Source organism: Cheilinus undulatus, linkage group 21 (assembly GCF_018320785.1).
Source record: "Cheilinus undulatus linkage group 21, ASM1832078v1, whole genome shotgun sequence".
Taxonomy (NCBI): domain Eukaryota; kingdom Metazoa; phylum Chordata; class Actinopteri; order Labriformes; family Labridae; genus Cheilinus; species Cheilinus undulatus.
Window position 1 is genome coordinate 29,753,834 of NC_054885.1, and position 23,361 is coordinate 29,777,194.

Genomic DNA, 23,361 nt, shown 5'->3' on the forward strand with positions numbered 1-23,361 from the left:
GTCATTGCCCACCGTACCTCCCCATCCCCCTCAATAACACAAACCCGCACATGGAGCTAAGCCCCCGCCGCGGTTTGCTGAACCTTTCAGCTACATAACACACAAAGGAGGTAATCGCTCACCTCTGTCACCCTGGGAGGCAAATGATGATTGAACACTCAGCTGTGTTTGGGAGAAAATTCAGGGTCCTGCATACAAGAAATATTACGTTCATCGCAGTAAAATTCCCTTCACACCTTGTCCCCAACTTCCTAATTTCATTGCTTATTTGTATCCCCTATCTTCACCTCCATACTGTTGTCAAAACTGTCTACTGACTCACACACAGCCTCTTAGATGTGAAGGAGAGAGGTGCGGCCTGCTTTGATCAGACGCTCTCTCCCCTCCTCTCTCTCTCCTGTTTCCTCATCTTCCTGTAGTGCCTTTGGTTTGTCAACCACCTTCAAACTGCCTAAAAGGAGCAGAGTTTGTAAGATTCGGGAGACGTCAGCATGGCATGTCTTCCCCTCTCACAGCTCAATCACATCCCCAACAGAGCTGGGACAGGTGAAAAACAAGGTGTGCACAACATAGGGTAGTGTGGGCTAAGATAGCGAGTTGTTACTTATTCGGTCCTCAAGGTCAGGAAAAATGAGACAGAGGCAGAATGAAAACATGAATGTTTAATTCAAGATCTCTGCAATAAAATGAAATGATGAGCATAAATCCATAACAAATCTGTCTGAAAATTAGTGTGGTAAAGACAATCTGATATGGATCGGTTAACCGATCTTGACGTCAGCGGTCCGAGTGCATCGATCTGCGGAGCCCTGGATTGGTAAAAATGCGGCATGAACCGGTCTTTGGACCGGTTTTAACGTTAGAGATCGGTTCATTGAGGCTCTGCTGCTTGTTTTCGTAGCCCGTTCCACCATTCTTTGGCTCAGCGGCTGTAACTCGGGTGACCCGCGGTGACCTTTTACCTTTAAACGAGAGTTCCGTTCAATGTAGGTGCTTGCTAGGTAGCTGGATGTGTTTCACTGGTCGTCACCTAAATGTCTTTCAGTTACAGTTCTGCACCTCAGGAAAAAGTCATGTGGACTTCCTTATGAAGGAAGGATAACTTTCGAAATGTCTGCCCATCTGTACACTTTGCAGAAAAACGATTAAGAACTACGGCAGCTCATAAATCTCACCTGTTGAGACAACGGTGCTCAAGCTTAGCTAAGATGCTAATGATAAATGTAGCACAAACGCACCAGAACATAAACACTTTTCTGCGTTAAAACTTGGAGATGTCTACAGTTATGACAACAGCCCCTTTATTCACAGAGTTTACAACCATAACGTGTTGTTGGAAGTGATTAATTTGGTGACATAATCAATACATCTGAGCCCACTGATATGATATTAAACAGAGAGGACTTCACTGAGCAAGAGATCAGCTGTTCTCCAGTGAAATAATTCAAGTAGGCAAACAATCAAGAATGATTAGATACACAGAGAAAGGAAATAATGATGTTTCTGCGACATGTAGACTGAATACTCACATTAAGAGGAATTATGAAAGGAACAAAATGTATAGAAAGCTGTTTTAATTTGACTGTTTTCAATATTATTTTAACCCCTTGTTCTCCTGTACAAGCAGACACACAGAGCTTTTGTTTGTGCTTCTTGGGAAAATTTGATATTTAGTTTTTACTGTTATTGGGATTAATAATGCTAAGGAAGTTACAAGTACAGAAGGGCAAAGATGTACCAGTAAAAACTGAATTTGATATTTATCTCCCAATTTAATGTCAAAGTAAGACATCTGGGTTGATGAAAACTTAAACATAATTTCAGAATGTTAGCACAGGAGGCCTGAAATTTAGTCTGTTTTATAAACAAGATCAAATAAACTTAAATTATTGTGAAATTATCTTGTTTTCCCTCTTTTTTGCGAAGTTTTTTTAAAGCAAAAATTTATTTGGATTCTATAATCAGATTGTACTGGATCAAATTGGATCGAATCGGACAAAATCATTCTGTATTTTAATGAATCGTCAGTGAATCAAATCGTAGTCTGTGAATCGAGATTTGAATTGAATTGTCTTGAGAAGGAGAGATTCACACCCCTACTGAAAATATGACCTCTTAAAAAAGTGCTAAAACTGGGTAAACTGAACATCTAAGTTTTAAGTTTAAACTTAAACATGAATGCATGAACAAATAGTTTCACTGTTCCACATTTTTCAGAAAACTAAACACCAGTTAGTTTCAACACCACTGAATAATTCAATGGTTATTCAATGTCCTAGTCATCAAGGTTGGGGGGGCGGGGCATGACCCTGGCAGGTTCTCAAAACGTTTGAGGTTGGTGCCAACTAACAGGTCTGACTTGTCTGATTCAACTTTGGAGGGAAAGGAAGTGCTTAATTTGCTAATACAATGTATTTCAAGTTTTAGATTTTTTAAAATCCATCTTTATTTACAAAGTCTTACAGTTAAAGTCATGAAATAACCACACTGCTAACATTACGACCTGGGAAACATAAGCAGTCTAATCCAGGATTGAATTATGTACAGACTCATTTTAGAAGTAGTTACACAAACTTTGGCTCACTCTTGCTTCCTTTGCTTTAACTCAAGCAAATATACCTAGGCTAGCTACATTATCAGTTACTTCATGAGCCAATATATCTAAGTTAGCTGTAGCAAAAATAGCAAAAGCTTACATAGCTACACAGAAGATGTACCTACATAACATACATGGCTGTTTTGTGAGCTTAGCTTGAAGTTAGCTATGTAACTCTACTATATATTACTAAGTCAGCTTTAGCAGTGTGAGCCTTAGCAAACATGGCTAAAGCTAACATAGCTATATAAGCTTTGTGAGCTAAGCTCGAGATAGGTAAGCTTTAGCAAACTTTGCTAAAGTTAGCTTAGCTATGCAGATTACATGGGTATCTTTCATAGTTGCTTTGTGAGCTTAGCTTTAGCTATATTTGCTAAATAGCTTTGTTATCTACATAGTGTACACTGCTAACGAAGCGATGTTGGCAGCGCTGGAATGTTTTCATAGAGGTCAAGCTTTTTTCCCTGTAAGCAGGCAGTTTACTTGGCTTTATTCAATGCTGTGTTGGTCAGGTTTTTGACTTTTAACTTTTGGTACTAATCCTAAACAGAAGTTTGATCTAAATTTATTTTTGAAAGTTTTAGTGTCTTCTGAGATGTATGTTGTCTAAGATGAACAGGCTGCAGCCAGACCGTCTTGGAAACAGAAGGGCAGAGGTTAGACTTCTGCTTTGTGGTCAGCAAGTCATAAGCAAAAAAGTCTGTGACAAACCAAGTGGAAGTTCAATTTGTCTTAATGTGAGATCTTTTCAATTTAATCAAATGATGATGAAGGAAAGAACAGAAAATACTTTGCCTAATTTTGCATGCAGAGATAGAAATTTGTCTTTGATTTATATAGATAAAAACTAAGAAAATTTAAAAGTGCATTTACTTATTCATAGGCGAAAGAACTCAATCCATATAATCCCACATTCGCCAGACAAGTCCAGATAATCATGTCATTTTAATATATTAAAAGCAAAAAAATAAAGCCTTATTTGCTCACAAGTACAGAAATAGCTGCAAATGTAGCAATAAAACATTTGATTGTATTTAAATTAGTGATGTTACAAGGTGAATAATTTGAAATCTGTTTTGTACATTTCACACTTGAGAGAATTACTCAATCTTAAATGCCATACGGTGTTGGCTCAGCTTAGCCTTGGCGCGCTTTGCCCCAAAGTCTCTCTCCTCCTCAAGACGATCTGATTTGAATCTTGATTCACAGACTACAATTCGATTTACTGATGATTCATTAAAATACAGACAGATCCGTCCGATTCGATCCGGTACAATCCGGTAAATCACCAACACGTATAATATATTCTTTTTTGACCTAGATAATTTTGCTTTGATATAAGTGTCATTATTCCTGGCATGTGAAAAATGTACTTGACAGGCAGAAATCAGTTTTTTTGTGTAAAACAAGAAGAACTTCTACTTCATCCATGTGCTTCTCCCCAACACAGCAAGATAGAAATAATGGTTACTTCCTGAAGTCATGGTCACATGACAAAACCTAAGTACAGTTGCCTATATACAGGGTGGTTCAACTTTCCCATTGGCTCATCTTACCCTACTCTCCTCTATTTGTGTAGAGAGCAATCTCTGGCATTATTGAGCTCCACTTGGAACTTCATGTCAGTGTTTGCACTCTGCTCAACTCTGCCGTGTTCTTCCCCATATCTCCTGACCCTGACCTGGGTTGTCAATCACTTCAAAATCCCCATGGCAACCCAAAGACTGCAACACACTCCACTGATTGATGTTTTCTTGCTGCAGAATGCCCCCATTTTGCAGCCACTGTGTCTCTCTTTACACCTCCTCTCCCCATGGATCTGCTGTCTGTAGAGGTGGTGCATTTAGGGGACATGTGGTGGAATTCAGGTCTGAAGAGGCCTGTAGAAGAAGTGTTAAAAGTGTCAGAAAATCTCCTTGAGTCACAAAAAAATCATTGTTGTGGCTTTGCTTTGAATTATAGATGACAGTGATCGATGTAGCAATAAGATAGGAAAAGAGGGGGTAGAATTTAATGTAGTAAGTATCATCTGGAAAACTAGGCTAACCACCCTCTTATATTTATCTGCACCACCTCCTCAATTTTTCTTTCTCCCCTGCTCCCAGTTCTACTCGGGCCATCGTTCGCCCCACATTCCCTTCCGGCTGCTGCACCTGGTGTGGACTCATGCACGTCACCTCGCAGGATACGAGCAGCAAGACGCCCACGAGTTTCTCATCGCAGCGTTGGATGTACTACACAGGCACTGCAAAGGAGACACCATCAGTAAGCTATATAACTATTATTCCCTCTGTTTATGCAAGAAGTGTGTTTTTCACAGAGCTTATGGTTCTGATTCATAATAATAAATAGTTAATAAATAAATAATTACTTTTGTTTGGTAGAAAGACTGAACAGTAGATTTTTAACAAGGGTGGTATAAGCTGAGTAGAGCTTGAGTTAAAACGTTCGAAAGGTCATGATTCCATCAGTTATGTCAATTTTTACCGAAGAAGAAAACAAAGTTCTCATCCTCACAACTGTATTTACTCAAGTTTTTCATCAAAAACTCAACTTTATCATTCTTGATGTCACATTTGAACACATCATGAAACTCTATTGGCAATATAGCCATTTTACTGAGCCGTCTTTTAAAACAGTGGTTCTCAACTGGTGGGTTGGGACTCAAAAGTGGGTCGTGACTAGGTGTCTGAAGAAAAAAAAAATGGTGGCAAAAGTCCTGAAGTCCTTATTGGACATGCATCTATACCTTTTATTTTACCCTGTTTTACTGTGGAATTGGGTAAATTTAAATGTTTGATCAATAGTTCAACTGATTTATCTCCTCTTCTTGCAATAAATGGCTACTTTTTCCATGATAATGAAGTAATTTCACAAGTAGGCTTAATGATGTGGAAAGAGGGTAAAAAAATGTGTCAGTTTTGTCCCTTTTCTTTTTTATATCAGGCGTTTTTGTCCAATCATGCTCCAAACTGCAACATATTCAATTAACTAAACATGCGTTGTTGAAAATTATTTGAAAACTTGGATCGCGATCTGTTGTAAGACAGACTTGTGGGTCCTGAGGCCGGACCAGTAGAGAACCACTGCTTTAACACATCACCATACCACCGTCCATTAGCTCATCAGGTCCAGCAATTAATTTTTACTCTGTTGAATCCAACATGGAATTGCTGGGCAGGATTAACTAATGAGACTTGCTTAAAAGTCACTTTCATCAGAACAGATGAGGTAAACAACTGTTCTGCAGCAGCTAATGCCAGTGTTTTAAGTGCATGCTACTCCCATTGCAGCAGCTGACAGTTGAAGGTACTGCATCTTAGTTTAATTTGATCTACAGTATGATGCTGTATGATGCTGTACGGTTACAGAACCCAACAGACTTGAAAGCAGTATCACTAAACTGAAACATTACTGGTTTTCCGGTTTTAAAAAATGTAGCACTGGGTCCTTGCAGAACCAGGTTTCCATCTCCATCCCTATTAAAGAGCAATGCATCACGTTGTAATCCTTGAGTGTGCAGTCACAGAGCTTTAAGTGTTATGGGAGGTCTGTTCAGTTCTTCACAGGAAGGATCCTAGAACAGTAGTTTTCGAAGGCTACTATGTCATCCACTGCCATCAGAGGACTGTTCCAATGTCGAGGATCCTCTAATTTTTAAAAAACTGAGTCTGTTAAACACAGAATTTTCAAGGATGCACATACAGTTGAAACCAGAAGTTTACATACACTATATAAAAAGACACATGAACTTTTTTTTCTCACCATCTATCATTAAATCAGATTAAACTTTTCCTGTTTTTGGTCAATTAGGATTACTAAAATTATTTCTATTTGCTAAATGCCAGAATAATGAGAGAGATCATTTTTTAGACAAATTTATTTTCTTGAGAGTCAGAAGTTTTTTTTTTTTTTTTGGGGGGGGGGGGCGCATACATTTATAACACCCTTAGTATATACTGTATTTAGATTGAAAAATTGCCGTGAAGGGTCTTTAAATGTAATTAGTTTGAGGGGTTTCTTGCAGCCTTTTCGTGGGAAGTAGATTGGAATTTAAAGAGCAAAGTCAGTTGAAATTGAGAGCAATGTGACCTGAACTGTGCCACCTACTCTCTCTGATCCGGTTCATAGACTTGTAGCTTAGATCTACCCAAAGGGCGCAGTGCCTTACTTCACTGGAAACATACTGAAGGAGACTGACAATGGTGTGTACCAAGGGGACGGCAGGCAGGCAGTGTGAAGAATGCCAATAGGCCCTGCTGCAGTGCAATGACAGGCTGACTCACCCACACACCCTGCAGTAAGGCTCGCTTCGATTAGCCAAAGTGGAGGATCCAGAGAGTTGTGAAGTGTCGGGGAGGATCCGCTGCAGGGGGGAGGAGAAAGTGAGAATGAGGGCCAGACGGAGCCCTTCAGAGGTTGTTGCCGTTATCTGTGTGTATTTATACCTTGTGCTGTCTTTTTTGGTCCACAGGAGATGACAACGGGAAGAAGGCCAACAATCCAAACCACTGTAACTGCATCATTGACCAAATCTTCACTGGGGGCCTGCAATCAGATGTTACCTGTCAAGTCTGCCAGTGAGTTTATGTGTCTGTGTTAAAGGGAAAGTATAAAGAAGCAATGGAAAATCAGCTGGAATAAAGTCCCACATGAGGTGTTTGCTCATCATTGTTCTCCAAGGAACACCCAAATTACTACCTCTACTCCACCTCCCTCTACATCCACATTTACTCATTCATCCATTATCTATTTCCACTCTTGTTGTCTTCTGATGCAGCTCTTGGGCTCATTGCCGTGGACACCCACTGTGTTGGTGAACCACTGGTTATGTCCTTTCCACAGCTCTTATTTAAAGGCCTAGTCCCTGCAGAGCTGCTGCAAGGGGGGGTTGTCTAGACAGCGGCACAACCCTAGCTTTGCCTTTCTGCCCCCTAGAGCTGTCCTGTCACATTAACACTTGCACGCTGCACTGACACGCAAAGCACCTCACTCAGACTAGCAAGAAAGCCAGAGCTTGAACTATTACGTGCCACTACAGTAAAAAAGGGACCTCCTGAAGTAGAGCAAGTGCATTGTCTTGTGTAACATTCTGTCATAACTAAAACCCTGCTACACCATCTATCAATGCTACAGCAAACTGCAGATTACTTATGTGTAGTGCCAAATAATTCATACTTCAATGCCTTTTGAGGACACAATACCATATTGGTGCTATATTTCTGATAAATGCATGCCCAATTTCCTAAATGGCCTCCTGCTGGCACCATTTGGAACTACAGCACCTTCACATAATCTAATCAGTGATAATGTGCAGAAGCACAACCCTTGCTCACATAAATATTTGTCTATAGTACATTAATTTACACCTGAAGCCACCATTTTGCTCAGGCTGCAGTCCATCACAGCCATGAGGCTGTAATAATAGCCATCCCTTATATAAAACCAATTTTCTCTGATGTAACACTTCATTGAATTGCAAATGGACCTTGAAGAACAATGTAGATATCATGCACATGCTCTCACAGTATTGCAGCAGGCCCAAACAAAAACATGATCAGAATCTACAGAGACTGAAGGTATTACCTCCTATGTCATCACCCTTTCATCATGACCTGTAGTGACACACAAACCATACACTATTTATTAAATGTTAACTCCCTTCTCTCTCTTTTGTTTTCCTTAGTGGGGTTTCCACGACGATAGATCCATTCTGGGACATCAGTCTGGATCTTCCTGGCTCGTCCACACCTTTCTGGCCCCTCAGCCCTGGAGGGGACGGCAGCACGGTGAATGGGGAGAGTCATCTGTCAGGGTCCACCACGCTTACAGACTGCCTACGCAGGTACAGTGGTTGTTGTTGTCTCTTTTTTCCTGGCTGGCCATTCGTCTTTTCGTGTTTTTCTTATTTTATTTTTACCTCTATCTACAGAAAATTTCCAGAACTCTCAACTGACAAAGATTTGTTATATAATACACAGTTGATGTTGCATCAAAATTGAGGACAGGGCTTCTGTGTTGCAATGCTATGAACACATGGATTTCCACTCCAATACAAATGCTAACAAGCTGGGTCATAGTAACTACTGCAGCACGATTTGGTTATAATTTGCAATTATAACCAAATCGTGCTGCAGTAGTTACTATTGCAGCACGATTTGGTTATAATTTGCAATTGCAGTAATATTGGGCAATATTACGGTTTGTGATGCCAACATAATGCATAAATGGTATCATGAGTCTACTTGCTTGAATAAGAGAATAATGATAGTTTTGAGGTGTGTATTTTTCAGTACAGAAAATACCAATATTACATAGCATTTAAAAAAAAATAACAAAACCTGACATTTTTACAGCACTGCTTTCAAAATAACTTAATATTTCCAAAAATGAAAGGTTTTCCTTTTTTGAAAATAATGGTACTTCTACAACATACAATAGTGGCACTATTGTGAACTTAAAAGCCTTTCTGACAGAAGTTTTGTTAATCTTTCAAGCTTTTTATCCAGCATGTAAGTGCACAGCCTGACATTGTTATTGCAATTAGATTATTTGTGCAGCACTTCTATCATCTGACAAATTAACTAAACAGAGTAAGACTGGAGTGTTGTCTCTACCAGCGGATCTCAATTCCTCCACCTTCCTATCCCACCATAAGAGATGACAACCCAAATTTCCAAAATTTTCTAAATGTCTTTGATGAAAAATGTTGCAGTTTGGATCTTAGATAACAAAATATATGGCTGTACAAAGACACAGGGAAAAATGTTTGAAGGACACATTGTAAAAGGAATTCTGCATGAAGTCAGCCAAAAACACCTGTTCAGGAATACCCATATTAAATTAAATGCTGTGTTTGAACCATTTGGAGAACAAGTACAAACAAGGTGTCTTTAGAAATGTAACAGTCTGATGTTTTTTTTTCCAAACTGCTACTCACTGTGGCTGCTAATGATATTGGGTATTACAACAAAAAAAACAAGATATTTTTTCCTGTCTGAATTTGTGTTGTGAAACAGTGGCCTCAAAATGACTTTCGCTGAAAGGTATTAGCAGGGAAAGTCAACTGGACCAAAGCATGAAGTCTTAGCTAAGTCAGGTTCAAAGCTGGATCCAATATAACAGAAAATGAGTTTTTTAACTCCTGTTTTTCTGAAGAGAAGACCAGGTGTTTTCAAGCTGGATACTCCAAAAAGGTCTCAAGGTTGGCTGTCGTTTTTCTACATAGCATTGCTAATATATGCCTGGAAGAAGGACATTTTAACCCAGCAAATGCAGTGCATATGAAAAACACCAGCAAATTTAAAATTATGCAAAACCAGCCTTGGATCTTTATGAATGTATGTCTGTTTTGGACTGGACATTTGACCGGATTTAGATTGTGGGGACTCTTTTTGATGCAGTAGGACTGATTAATGGAATACTTTGATCAGGAAAGCTTCTAATGGTGAGCTGTGTCACTTTTATTATTGTTTGTTAACCGTGCAAAGCAGATGGATACGCCTATTTCCTTGTTTCTCACTGGTGAATCTGCAAAGATTGCAAAGCTCCCGTCTGAACCGCTTGGGCTCGGTTAGAAAGTGACGGGACCAATCAGCAATGAGGGGCGGTACTTTTGGGCGCGGTGGAGTCCTGACGTAAGCAAGCGGCAACATGGGACAATTATGGTGGAAGACATTAGCATGGATGCTGCTAAAGCACCAGTTTTATCAGAACTTGACAACATTTCTTCATTAAAAGAACAGCATCGAGTTGTTTTCTTTTCAAAAACGACAAAAGTCATGTACTGACATGTCTATAGTCACAATGGTTCAGGTTATGCAGTTCTATATGGAGTTTGTTCCTCGGTAGCTGTGCATGCGCACCTCGGTAGCGGCAACGTCACGTTTTGTTGTTCTGATTGGCCCATAGAGATGTGACAGAACGTTCGTCCAATCCCACTCCGAGTTTTTTTCAAAGCCTCTGCCCTTTCCCAAATGCTTTGTATTGAAGGTTTTTCAGATGGATGTGTGAAACAAATCCATCTGGCGTGTCAGGTTAATTGTTTGTTCGTTTGAAGCCTGAAAAATGGATCAATTGTGACAGCTGTGGTAGTTTTATCCTAGAATGTTTTACATGGTCCAGATCCTGAGCATCAGAGCTTTCTGGTTATGTATAACGTGATATACTTATGAACAGTAATGTTTTTTAAACAACTAAATATTTAAAAAAAGGAGCTTTTGTTTTGTTCTGTTTCCTATAAGAACATTTTCGATTTTTCGTTGTTTTTCTAGCAATCTTGAGAAATTAACATTTTATCAAGGGAAATCTGGATTGTTGTCCTGAGAAATGGAGATCAATAATTCAGGATCTTGAGAGAGCTACCAAAATTTACTCACCACAATTTGCTATCACTGGTAAATGGAGTAAAAGAAAATATGTGGATGTCCTCCCTTTTTGCCACTTTTTTTTTTCAGCTGCACATTTTGTGACTCACTGAAAACATCTCCTCACCCCACTTTGGGCCCCAACCTTTTAATTGAGAGCTACATGTGAGATACAAAACTGGATGAATGGTTCCACTTGATGGCCCAAAGTTTCATTCCCAGAGATCTTTTGTTACCAGCTATAACGCCCTGAAAAGAGACAATTGCAAAAATAAATATAATAAATTTGACTTAGCATAATGTTATATTATCCATTATTCAAGGTACTCTTTAAACCATCTAATTCTGTATGGATAAGGTGAACATAGCCCTGTCTTTTTGGATCCCACAGACAGCCAAGCAGGATGGTTTGCAGCTACAATGTTCTTCTCTGTGTTCGGCTCCATGCTTTGGTTTTGTAGAATTTAAAACTTAAGATTTAGAGTCCTAAGTTTATTTGTAGTGCAAAGGGCACACAGAGGTTCTTCAGCATTATGGTTAGTGGTTTGTTTTTCCTTTGGAATGGATGTGACGTTTTCTGGGAGTTCCCTTGATGCTGGCTTTATATAAAGTACAAATCAGAGGCGGTTCCCCAGAGTTGAACCTCTTTGATATATGGGCTCTTCTTCTCCCCCATGATGCACAAGAACACTAGTTGTTCTAAAGCTGTGATAAAAAATTTATCTTTCTTATAGAATTGAAATGATAAAAAAACACTGCAGCTCTTTTGAGGTTGTTACTATACCAGAATTTTAAATTCAGATAAGATACTAGTTAAAGTTCAACAATACTGATACCTGTTTTGATGCCACAGCAACAGAAATGAAGGCATGAGGTAACCAATATTTGGCAATTCCTTGTTGTTATTGACTAGAAATTGCAGGTAAACTCCTGTGCATGGTCAACATTGCATAAACATGCTGGTGCTGTCACGTTGCTTATGTATTTCTGATTTAGACACCTCTCTCTTTTTCTTGCTGCAATTTCATTAAAAATACGGCTGAAGATCTGTTATTAATTATAACCTTTGGTCCTATTGGACACTATTGTTAAGATAATGGAGGCTGTTTTTAAACCAATGACCAAAAATGATTAAACTATCCATTATTTTAACAACCTTAACAGCTTTTCCTTTATCCCCTCCTCTGCCTGTCCAAATTCTGCGGTATCATTCTCTCCACTTGTTGAGAAATAAATCTCATCGGTCCTTCCACTTGTTGGTTGAGTCACATGTGATGTCAGCTAAGGCACAACATCCCTGTTATCCTTGTTTTTAATCTTCAAGCATCACCAGGTTGGCAGAGCAAGTGTGACCTCTTATATCTCCTCTACCGACGCTTCATTCCTGCAATTTCTCTTCCTCCTCTCCTTATCTTATTTCATCAATCCCCCTCCCCCTCCCCTCCCATCCCCTTCTCCACCTAATTCCCTTTCCCCCGTGCCCTCTCTCTCTACCTCTCACATTCGTCTCATCCTCCCCCTCTCCTTCTCTCGCCTCCTCTCCTTCTGACTTTTCTTTTCTTTGCTTTTTTTTGTACTGCAGCTCCTCACACACCCCTAGTTGCTGCAGCAAGTCTCTTAAAGGTACAGAACTGGTTGGAGCTGTTGCTGTGGTGATAGAGGCGTTGGCAATACCAGCAGGGCTCTGGGTTGGGTGGGCTGACACACAGAGTGGCTGCACCAAAACTCTGCAGGCACACTCGAAGCACATATATCTTATATATTTAGATGATGGAGGAAAGGAATTAGATGTTGCAGGGTGAAAAGGGTGTAATCTGTTGCACCATGATGTCATGGTATTATAACTGCAACAGTGCCCTTTATTTTTACACCTTCTGCATCTTGTTTGCCCACATGTTCTCTGCTGTTACACACCCTCTCTTCATCCTCCCTCTTTCGCTCTGCAGGTTTACGCGGCCCGAGCATCTAGGAAGCAGTGCCAAAATCAAGTGCGGCGGTTGCCATAGTTACCAGGAGTCCACCAAACAGCTGACAATGAAGAAGCTCCCCATCGTAGCATGTTTCCATCTCAAAGTGAGTCAGCCACTGACAGCGTGCTGCCAATTATCCCTCGTTACATTATCTGCCACCGTCTGACAGTTTGATTATTTAAGGGTACATGGTGCTTCTGTCACTCACACATCTAATTTTACTCATCACTCCAAAAACAGCAGATACTGTTGTGTCATGTGAACAGTGCTAATTGATGACATCATTCAAACTATTATTCATGAATGCACTTTTTTGCCCAATGGAATTGTGATTTTAACATAAAGTCCATATATAAGACACTTTAAATACCTCTTTGTTCATCTAAAAAGCTGGCTGTGTCCCATATGCCAGTGCGACCAATACACCAGCTGAGACTGGCTGTCATTACTGCAAGTGTAGCCACCAGCATCGCACATTACATGTGATCAGATGCTATTTAATGTTTGCCCCCATTAAATATGTATTGCAAGCAGCCATTTCACTGCTGACAACATGTTAGGATGGGTGGGTTTAAACTCTTTTTAAACAGGTGTTCTCCCTAATGAGATCATACTCTTGAATTTAAGGAAACGAGGGAATACTGATAAGTAAGGCTGGGAAATTAATCAAAATTTAGATTAAATTGCAGTATGGCCTACTGTAGTTTTCAAATCAAAAAGCGCGTAATATTGGTTTCACCTGAAATGTGTGACCAAATACCAATTAAATATATATATATATATATTTTTTTTTTTTTTTTTTCTTTTTTTTTTTTTTTTTTTTTTGTGCAGCATAGATGTTACGCTCTGCACATCATGCCAACACTGGTGTCATTTTTTTTCTAGAATAGTTCACAAAAAAATCCTACTTTCCCTATTTTTGTATGTTTTTCTAAATCACAACGAGAATAATAAAAATAATAATAACACCTGACACATGCGCAACTGTGGCTGTGAAGCCACCACTGGGTGTTGGTAAATCGTTCAGGTATGTAAGTAAATTTAAAAATTGCTCGTACTGTACTTAGATATTTGAGGTTGTCCTGGCTGTTAACAGTAGGTTGCAGTATGACAAAGCAATTTGTTGATTTGTGGAAGTAATCATGGCAGGACTGATATCTATCATGTAAATTTAAGAAAATCTGTAGTTAATAGTGATTTATCTCTTTTTGTTACATTTTGAAATTCCAGTTATGCAAATGCATAATAATGCTAAAACTGTTTTTTCATTTTGGATTTTTCCCTTACTTTTCTGAAACTCAAGGGCAGTTGACTGTTTGGAAACAGAGACATTTTTCTTGAAAAAGAAAATGACAGTGGGGGACTTATTTTCTACCTCTGACACTGCAGTGGCTTAACCAAAGCATGCTCAGAGGAACAGTAAAACGTGCAATTAATCGTGATTAAACAAAAACGAATAGTTATCTTATTACTGACCTTAATTAATCACAATGAATACGTTAATGCCCTAGTTTAATCATTTTTCCCTTGTGAGAGATCCCAAAAACAAGCTGTGACTTAAAAAGCAGTGTAACTTATAACCTTGATTGTGTGGTATTTTTAAAACAGCATCCATACATATTTCATAATATAGATACATTTATGTTTCTTGGCCCTGTGTACTAGCTGCCTCACATCTCCTGCAGGTAAACTTCACTTCAGCAGTGACTTAGCTGTCTGCTACTCAGCCTGTGCGTAGGTGTTTTCATAATTCAATTCAGTTGTTAGTGTATTACCTCCCATCCTGTGGCCCCTTTTACACACTGTCCCAGGACACCTCTGGTTTTAATGACTTTTACTGTCTCCTACTGTCCATGTTTTAGAAATCATAACAGAGCCTGTAATGTATTTATGATATTCATAGGAACAGGCTAGAAGAAGATCAATCCAAGCCTGTTATCATGTCATGAATGTGGAAATGTGTGACACCCAGGGTGGGAAACATGCATTTTCACTTTTCACTGTTTGTATTTTCTATGTTGTTCTGATGACGCCTGTTATTTCTAAATATGTGTCGTCTCTCCCCTCCCCCCACTCCCTCCTTTCCTCTCTCTTTTTCTCCCTCTCCGGCCATCCCCAGCGGTTTGAGCACTCTGCTAAACTGCGGAGGAAGATCACTACATACGTTTCCTTCCCTCTAGAGTTGGACATGACGCCCTTCATGGCATCCAGGTAGGCCTTCACTGTGCAGCCACTTTTCTATACTTACAGTGAATCATACCCTGTTATGTTCACAGATTTTATAAAGAGGAAACCCTCAGATGCTTATTTAAGTGGGCTGCTACATATTTTGTTAGCACTTCTTTAACTGGATGGTTACATGTTAATGTTTGCACATACACATTCTGTATGAAAGCCTCCTAAACACGTCATAACACAGTTCCAACACATCTGTATCCAAGCCGGAACAGCATTACTGAACATGCCCTATAAATATTTACTAGTGTCAGAGGAGCATGCAGCAGCAGGCCCCACCCCTGACTCTAGCATCCATTCAGCTCTGCTCACAGGCAGAGTGATCATCAGAGGAACAGGCAGGGAAAACATCAGCTTTCATAGATAGTATAGTACTGCCACCTACTGGATTTGTGTGTCAATGTAGCATTTTTTGCATGCAGCATTATAAATGCTAACATCATGCTGTTCCTCTTTCTCCCACAGTAAAGAGAGCAGAATGAACGGGCAGTACCAACAGACGGTTGATGTTTTAAACAACGACAATAAGTGAGTACCTTATATACATGTTCAACTGACTTATTAACCTCGTAGCAGCTCTGACGTCAGTGTAGAAATGTGTACTCCAGCACAGCAGCACACTCTAATGACCTGAAGCATCCGGGTGTGACTTCCCTAAATGAAATCAATTTGAAGCCTATTAAAAGCTGCTTAGTTTTCTTCATCCATGACAGCTACAATAGCTTTCATTTTCCAGGACATTTACGGAGAATTTACTGTCTTAATACCATTGACAGGTTGCCTGTAGTGGAGCTAAAACTCTGAATGAAACATGCTCCTTGAATAGGTTCAAACAAAAGAAAGCAACCATGTATAAGAAGGATGTTTTCACCTTATGTTATGCTTTTTTGAGAGTAAAGACAATACAGGTGCTTGTAGACAAAGGAAAAAAGTTTAATATTTGTCAGTTATTTCAAATTAGTGAAAAATGTATGAATTATAGTGCTGAAAACTGCTCTAATTTGCACATTAAATCCTTAGAATATCAAATAAAATGATTCAAAAATGCATATCCAAGAATCCCCAATTAAACTGAATGCTGTGTTTGAACCATTGGGAATACAAGCACAAACTATATGTCTTTAGAAAGCAAAAACTCTGAAGTTCATTCCCAACTCTACAAGACTCACTGTAGCTGCTACTGGTATTGAGTAACACAACAAAAAACATTTTTTTTCCTGTCAAGATGACTTTAGCTGGTAAAGTCAAGTGGACCAAAGCATGAAGTCTTAGCTAGTTCAGGTTCAAAGCTGATAACAACAGCGCAGAAAACAAGATTTTACTCCTGTTTTCTGAGGAAAAGACCAGTTATTTTCAAGTTGAAAACTCCAAAAAAGTCTCAAGGTTGGCAAACATCTTTCTACATAGCATTTGTAATTACTGCCCATACAAAAAATACATTATTACAGCAAAAAGGAAAGTGGGCTGTTGGGAACAGCTAGAGCAAATTTGACATTTTACAAAACCAGTCCATGGATCTTTACAGATACAGTTCTGTTTTTGGACTTAGAGTGTGTCTGGATTTAGACTGAGGGGACTCTCTCTGATGCAGCAGGACTGTTTTTTATGGAGTGTTATGATCAAGAGGGTATATGATAGTTACTAGTCATAAGCTGTGTCACTTTCATTATTGTTTGTTTCTTTGTAGCCTGGCAAATGTATTAATTGTGGCTGCTGTGGTGGTTTTAGACTGGAATTGTTTATATGGTCAGAATCCTGAGAATCAGATCTTCCTGATTGTGTATAACATGTGCTATACTTATGAAAAGTAATTCTGTAACTAACTGAATAGTTGAAAGTGAATCTGCCAGCCCACCAGTGGATTTTTAAGGGGTTAACTCAAACCCACTTCAAGGTTCCCTGACCTTTCATTCTCTCAGCCTGGTTCATTTCATTCAACTACAATCATGGACAAGACTGCTGACTTGACAGTTGTCCAGCAGACACTCACTGGTGTATTCCACAAACAGGGTAAGCCATAAGGTCAGAGCTAAAAGAGCTGGCTGATCTCAGAGTGCTGTATCAAAGCATTGGTAGTTGACTTGAAGGAAGAAATGTGATAGGAAAAGGTGCACAAGCAACAGAAATGGCCGCAGCCTGAACAGAAACAAATGAGATCACTCCTGATCCTCGTACAGTCTGACAGAGCTTAAGCAGTTCTGCAAAGAAGAATGGAGTAAAAGTGTATTGTCCAGATGGGGAAGCCTGATTGAGACTTATCCACACAGACTCAGTGCTGTGATTGCAACCAAAGGTGCATCTACTAAATACTGACTTAAAGGGCGTGAATATTTATGCAGTCACTCATTTTATCTTGCATATAAAATTGATTTAAGTAACATTACTTTGTAAAAATCTTTTTTCACTTTGACATTATAATTGTACTACATACTTTAAATAAATGCATGTCTTTTTCTTAATTTTCAGGTATTCCTTGTTTGCGGTGGTCAACCACCAAGGCACGTTAGAGAGCGGCCACTACACCAGCTTCATCCGCCAGCACAAAGACCAGTGGTTCAAATGTGATGATGCCATAATCACCAAGGCCAGCATTAAGGATGTACTTGATAGTGAAGGGTAAGAGCAGAAATGGGACAGCAGCATCACTTAGGAATAGAATACTGTATCCAATCTGATGTTTCTTTTCTCCCCCTCCTCAGGTATCTCTTATTCTACCATAAACAGTTCCTCGAGTACGAGTAGTCTTCGAGACCACTGACCACGAAGAACCACTGCTTCTAATGACAGAGTCCAGTGACTGGGGACAGGATGAGACACAAAAAAAACACACAAACCTACCTGATACTCTTTGACTACCAGTCTGCTCCTCCAGCTGTGGAGGACAAAACTGAATAAAAGAAAAAAAGACGTGTGAAATCATGCAACCTTTCAAAAGAAAAAAATCAAGCACTGAGCTACTTCTTGGCATCTACTTGACAAAACTGAATGAAGAGGAGAGAAGAAGGAGGAGGAGGAGGAGGTAGTTGTCGGTTCCAGGCTCGGGAAGAGGTGAAGACGCCCCACCACACCCTTCACTTTCTCTCTCTCTCTCTCTTTCTCTCCCTTTCCCATCCTGCTGCAGGGGCAGAGTGTGAGCCTGACTGGCCGTCGTTGATTGGGCACATCTGGATCTTTTTCTTACAGTATTCTGACCCCCCCCCCCACACACACACACTCTTTCTCCATTTCTCTCCCATGGTGCTCTCGTTTCAACTGACCAAGCATTTAACTTAGTCATCATGGAGGACAGTTTGTTGTCATATGCATATGGGACTGAATGCAAAAGAAAAAAAATAAAGATCAACGTATTATATGAACTTTGCAAGAACATTTTTAAAGGTATGATTATGATTCTTATCATTTGTGACTTTAGTTATAAAATACTGTATGAATCTAGTATACATCTATTTTTTAAGAGCAAAGAAAACATGGGAGAGCTTAGAGACGCTGCCTTTGCCAGTTGCTGGGGAAGTGCTGCCATGGAAACTAAGCAGATTTGGACCTGAGTGTGCTCATGTTCCATTATTTACTGTGTTGATTGTTTTTATTTTAAGTCTGGTTGAGGGCAGGGAATATCTATTTTTTTTAGAAACTCATTGAATTTTGTATACTGTTCTTTTCAGTGTCCTTTTTTTGTTTTTTAGTTTTCAGTACAGTCATATGTCCCTCGCTGTCCTGGTACTGGAAATGTTTTTGGACGTATTATACTTTCATTCTTGTGGAATTGTTGGTATAATGATGGTGGTGATTAAATTGGCTCACCTTTTGCTGTTTATGAATTGTATGTTGAATGTGAGCTTTGGGTTTTGTGCGGCATTCTGAAGAGAAGACATGAACTCCACATGAGGTCTTATTATACGTGAGAATGCTGTGGTCTCTCCTCATTGAACACCTTGGATGCAGAAAAAAAAGCCCATTGAACATCACTGCATGCGACTGGGCTCTCATGATCTTATCAAATGTGAAAAATTTGCCCTCGTTTATGCCTCAAGGCCTGTCGCCCATCAGGATTTTTGCTCTGGGACGGGAAAAAAGAAACGCATAAAGAGGCTACGAGACATTGCACGTGTATGGGCACTGTGCGACCACAACCTGGCTCTGAATCCATCAGTGTTAATCTTCTCCATGGCAACCGTGTGGCTGGTGCAGACTGGCGTGGTTCTCGGTGTGTCTCGCCTCTGCAGTGCAGTAAACCCAGCGCTCTATTCAATCAGTATGCTGTCAAGTCTGACTTTAGATAATGCACATACACATCAGGATGTTGTGGTCTGTTTTGTTTGAATATCACTGATTGTGTATGTATAAGAAAATGACAGAATAAAAAAATTATGGACTCATGTATAAGATGAGGGCTCGAACCTTTCACAAAGTAATGCCACATTTAAAAAAAAAAATACCCACAACCCCCCTGGTTGTAAAGCTGCTCTGTAATTGAAAACAAACATGCATATCCTTTGGTCTGCTGCATAACCTCAGCTGGAGGGCGACGGCGGGTTTCTCGACCAGTAAAATCAATGACTTTTGAAAATGTTCGCACTTTGGTTTCGATGTATCATGGAGCAGTTAAGGCCAACCAAGGACATTCAGGGACGCAGCTGAAACGAAAAGGAAGAGGAGAGCTTCATTATCCGTTTCAGTGATTAAACTCAGAACAAAACTGGAATGTGTACGTGCCGTCTTTATTTCTAATTATACCATTCACATGTCTTCATTTGGAGAGGGGATTTCCCAGAGATGAGTATCAAAAAATGAACTCTCAAGATCTCACTGCTGAGGAAGCAGGGTTTTTGCTTTTCAAAGAGTTTTCATTTATTAACAGGAGCAAATAAAACCAAAAAATTGTGCCTGCATGTTTCCTTTTAAACACTATTACAGCATTTTAAGGCCTTGACGAGGCTCTAGTTATACATTTGATGTTGGCACCACCTTGTGGTCAATCAGTAGAATAGATGAGGTCTGAATAAAGAATTACATCACACCTTAGGAAATGATGCAATGCTGGTTTGCACACTTAAGCTTTTTTTCCAAATACTTGTACCTTTTTGAGTACAAATCAGTACTTTTACTTCTTCTAAAATAAGTTTTAACCAGAATAACTGTACTTTTACTTTATTTCAGTGCTCTTGTTTCCTCCGCCATTGACTAGACAGAAGCAAACACTGAGAATATCCACATCACAGAGCAGCCGTTGTACACTGTGACTTTACCATAGCACCTGGTTGGAGATCTATTCTCATATTATTGGCATAAAATAAAATCATATTTTGATGTGCAACTCTTCAGTAGCTGCTCTTTACAAAGTAAACTTTAAATGTAATGTGCTTTACTTTATAGATCAGCGCTTTTACTTCAGTAAATTTTTACCAAAGTTATGGTACTTTTACTTGAGTACAATAGTCGTGTACTTTTCCCACCTCTGCAAACTAATAAACAAAAATTGTTGCAACTCTAATAAGAGATATTCAAATTAAAGACAGCTAAGGCATTTAATGTGCAGATTTTACCAGCAAAACTTTGGTGCAATGTGGAAGACTTCAGACAGACTAACACATTTGCTTCAATATCCTGTGAGAGCAAGTAATTTCAGTTTTCTCAAGGTCTCGACTCATTTATGGAGCTATCTAGGTATAAAAATGCCGGGTTTCCTTCAATAATGACTTCATTTCTCAAGATCTCTAAAAAAGGTGAAGGTAATTGGTCATCAAGGGAAAACCAGCATTGTTATCTAGAGATAAGAGTATAAATAAGCCAAGATTGCATGAAATCACTCAATGTCACAGGGACATGGAGTTAAGTTACAGATTTGTGCCATATCCACTTTATAATGCCTCGTTATTGTGAAGGAACAACTTTTAGTGTAACATGAGCAGTGCAATCATAAACCCTAGTTCCCAATGTGGGGTTCAGGCATCCCTGGGGGCAGCAATTATCTCAGAGGTAGCCCAAGTTTCTGTGTGCTCTGAGGTTGTTCATAATCAGATTTGTGTTAATTGTTCATTTTGATAGCAATGTATCACATTTTTCCTGGTGGTGGGCCCTTAGGAAATGATGTTAAAAATCCCTCCTGTAAGGCGTAACCATCCAATAACTGTCAGAAAATTCTGGCTCTTTGCATCTGGAGTTATAAAACGTTTTAAATTGCCCACGGTTGTGAGTATTAACATGCCTGGTAGTGTGTCTCTATGTAGTGCTATGATTGAATGACCTCCAGTTCCAGGTGTACCCCACCTCCCAACAACAGCTGGTTGCTGGTTGAGTGTTTTGTTGTTGTTTACTTCTGTATTTCCAGACTTTTAGGTTGGGATCCAGTTGGTCAGGGCCTTTCTATGTGGAGTTTGCCTGTTCTCCCTCTGCATGCATGGGGTCTCTCCAGGTACTCAGGCTTCATCCCACATTTCAAAGACATACTCTGCAGGTTAACTAGTGACTCTAAATTGCCCGTTGTTATGAGTTATCCTGGTTGTTCGTCTCTTCATATCAGCTCTGTGATTGGCTGGTGACCAGTGCAGGATGTACCTGGCCTCTCACCCAGTGGTGGCTGGGATTGACTCCAACCCTCTGCAACCCCAAACAGGAAACTGTACATGGTATATATGTAATGGATAGAAGGATCAAGACATGTTTGCTAAATAAAAATGCACCCAGTATTCAAAGTAATCAGGTATAGTATTTGTAGGTTGATCTTTTCTTTATAACATCTATGTACCTCTCATAAAATTATGGGCAAGTGTGCATGCAAACATGCATGAATCATATATGATTGCATAACAACATATTGCACGTGTAAAGCACATTTACAGCCTTAGATTTTACAGTTTCCACTCTAAATAAATCAAATAATGCTTTTTATTTCCTCAGTAAGTAAACTTTAATGTGCAATAGTTATGATATAATAAAATGACAAATAAAATGAAATAAAACCTGATGTATCATGTTTGATATTAAAATTTTAGAGCAAATTTGCTTTACAATAAGCCACTAAAGATTCAATAACATGCTACCTCTACTGAGTTAATATCCCTTTTGACATTATGGTAAAACTATGAATGTTTTCTGTCTTTATCTTTTTCATAATTGGTAAGAATATCCATAAAAAGTCACATTTGTATTACTGGCTTTTTCCATTAGAGTCGTGCAGTAAAAAGTCTTTAAAGGGTATAATTTCTGTAACCTGGTGAATGATGTATGTGCAGCATGTATCTGGTTGGAATGATCAGGATTTTAAGGAAAAAGATGATCTCACTGAGGATTAAGAGGTCTCACAAATGTTTATCAACCATCAGCAGTCACTGTTTTATTAAGTCATTTGAGTCTTCAAACAAATAAGTGGTATCTTGGTGCAGAGGTTCACAACCTTCTACTTGTATCTAAAAACCCTGGCTCCATGCACTGCTGCCAAAAAATACATTGTTTCATTGATTAAACACTAAGAAGATAGGTCTGCACATGTTTCTTCTCACCAGAAGACCTTGCACAAAGTATTTATAAGACCTTTATCAGGATTTTAGTTTATCTTGTAAACTTAGCTTGGTCCTGGACCCCAGTGCAGGGGTTAGAAAACTGAGGAGTCAGCACTCAAAAAATGTCCTTTTTAAGTCATTTTATTTCCAGGCAAGGCAATGGCCACAACAAACGCGATTTGACTTGTGGTCTTCTTCAGTGTTGTGAACAAAGAGTGGAGGAACTAAGAGTACTTAGCAGTGCAGGTTCAGTGTTCCCAGAAAAGAACACTGAAGAAGACCAAGAGTGGAAACGAGTCCGTTGTGGCCTTTGCCTTGTCTAGAAATTTAACTACTCTAAAATAACATGGGCTGTCCAGTGCTGCCTCCTCAGTTTTGTCAGTCTTTTTTTGTGTGCTTTGCTTTTTGCCTTCACTGTGCAGCAGTTCTCAAACTTTTCAGCCTGGGACCCCAAAAATAAAGGTGCCGGAGACCATTGACCCCCACTGTATCTGAGGGTGGTTGAACACAGACGTGCACATTTAAGAATAGTTGTGCACTGTCTTACATTTGAAGGATTTTTAACCCTTAGAGGTCCATTGGCTATTTTGCCATTTGTTAATTTTATTTGACAAAATAGACCACTCAGAAAATGTATACCATGCTCATGTTTGGTATAATCTTTTTCAGCACTACCTCAGCTTTATAAAATGAAA

At 39.3% G+C, this 23,361-nt stretch overlaps 1 protein-coding gene across 2 annotated transcripts in view; it reads left to right on the top strand.

The window, feature by feature from the left end:
• usp22 (ubiquitin specific peptidase 22) overlaps nt 1-18,523 on the top strand; it is a 51,730-nt gene extending 33,207 nt beyond the window's left edge. For both annotated transcript variants that reach the window (XM_041777966.1, XM_041777967.1), the window contains 8 exons: nt 4,702-4,861; nt 7,071-7,176; nt 8,283-8,441; nt 12,909-13,035; nt 15,052-15,143; nt 15,633-15,695; nt 17,634-17,783; nt 17,867-18,523. In XM_041777966.1, coding sequence (XP_041633900.1) covers nt 4,702-4,861; nt 7,071-7,176; nt 8,283-8,441; nt 12,909-13,035; nt 15,052-15,143; nt 15,633-15,695; nt 17,634-17,783; nt 17,867-17,909 — 900 coding nt within the window. In that variant the 3' untranslated portion in view covers nt 17,910-18,523. The remainder of the gene's footprint in view (nt 1-4,701; nt 4,862-7,070; nt 7,177-8,282; nt 8,442-12,908; nt 13,036-15,051; nt 15,144-15,632; nt 15,696-17,633; nt 17,784-17,866) is intronic.
• The last annotated feature ends 4,838 nt before the right edge of the window (nt 18,524-23,361 follow it).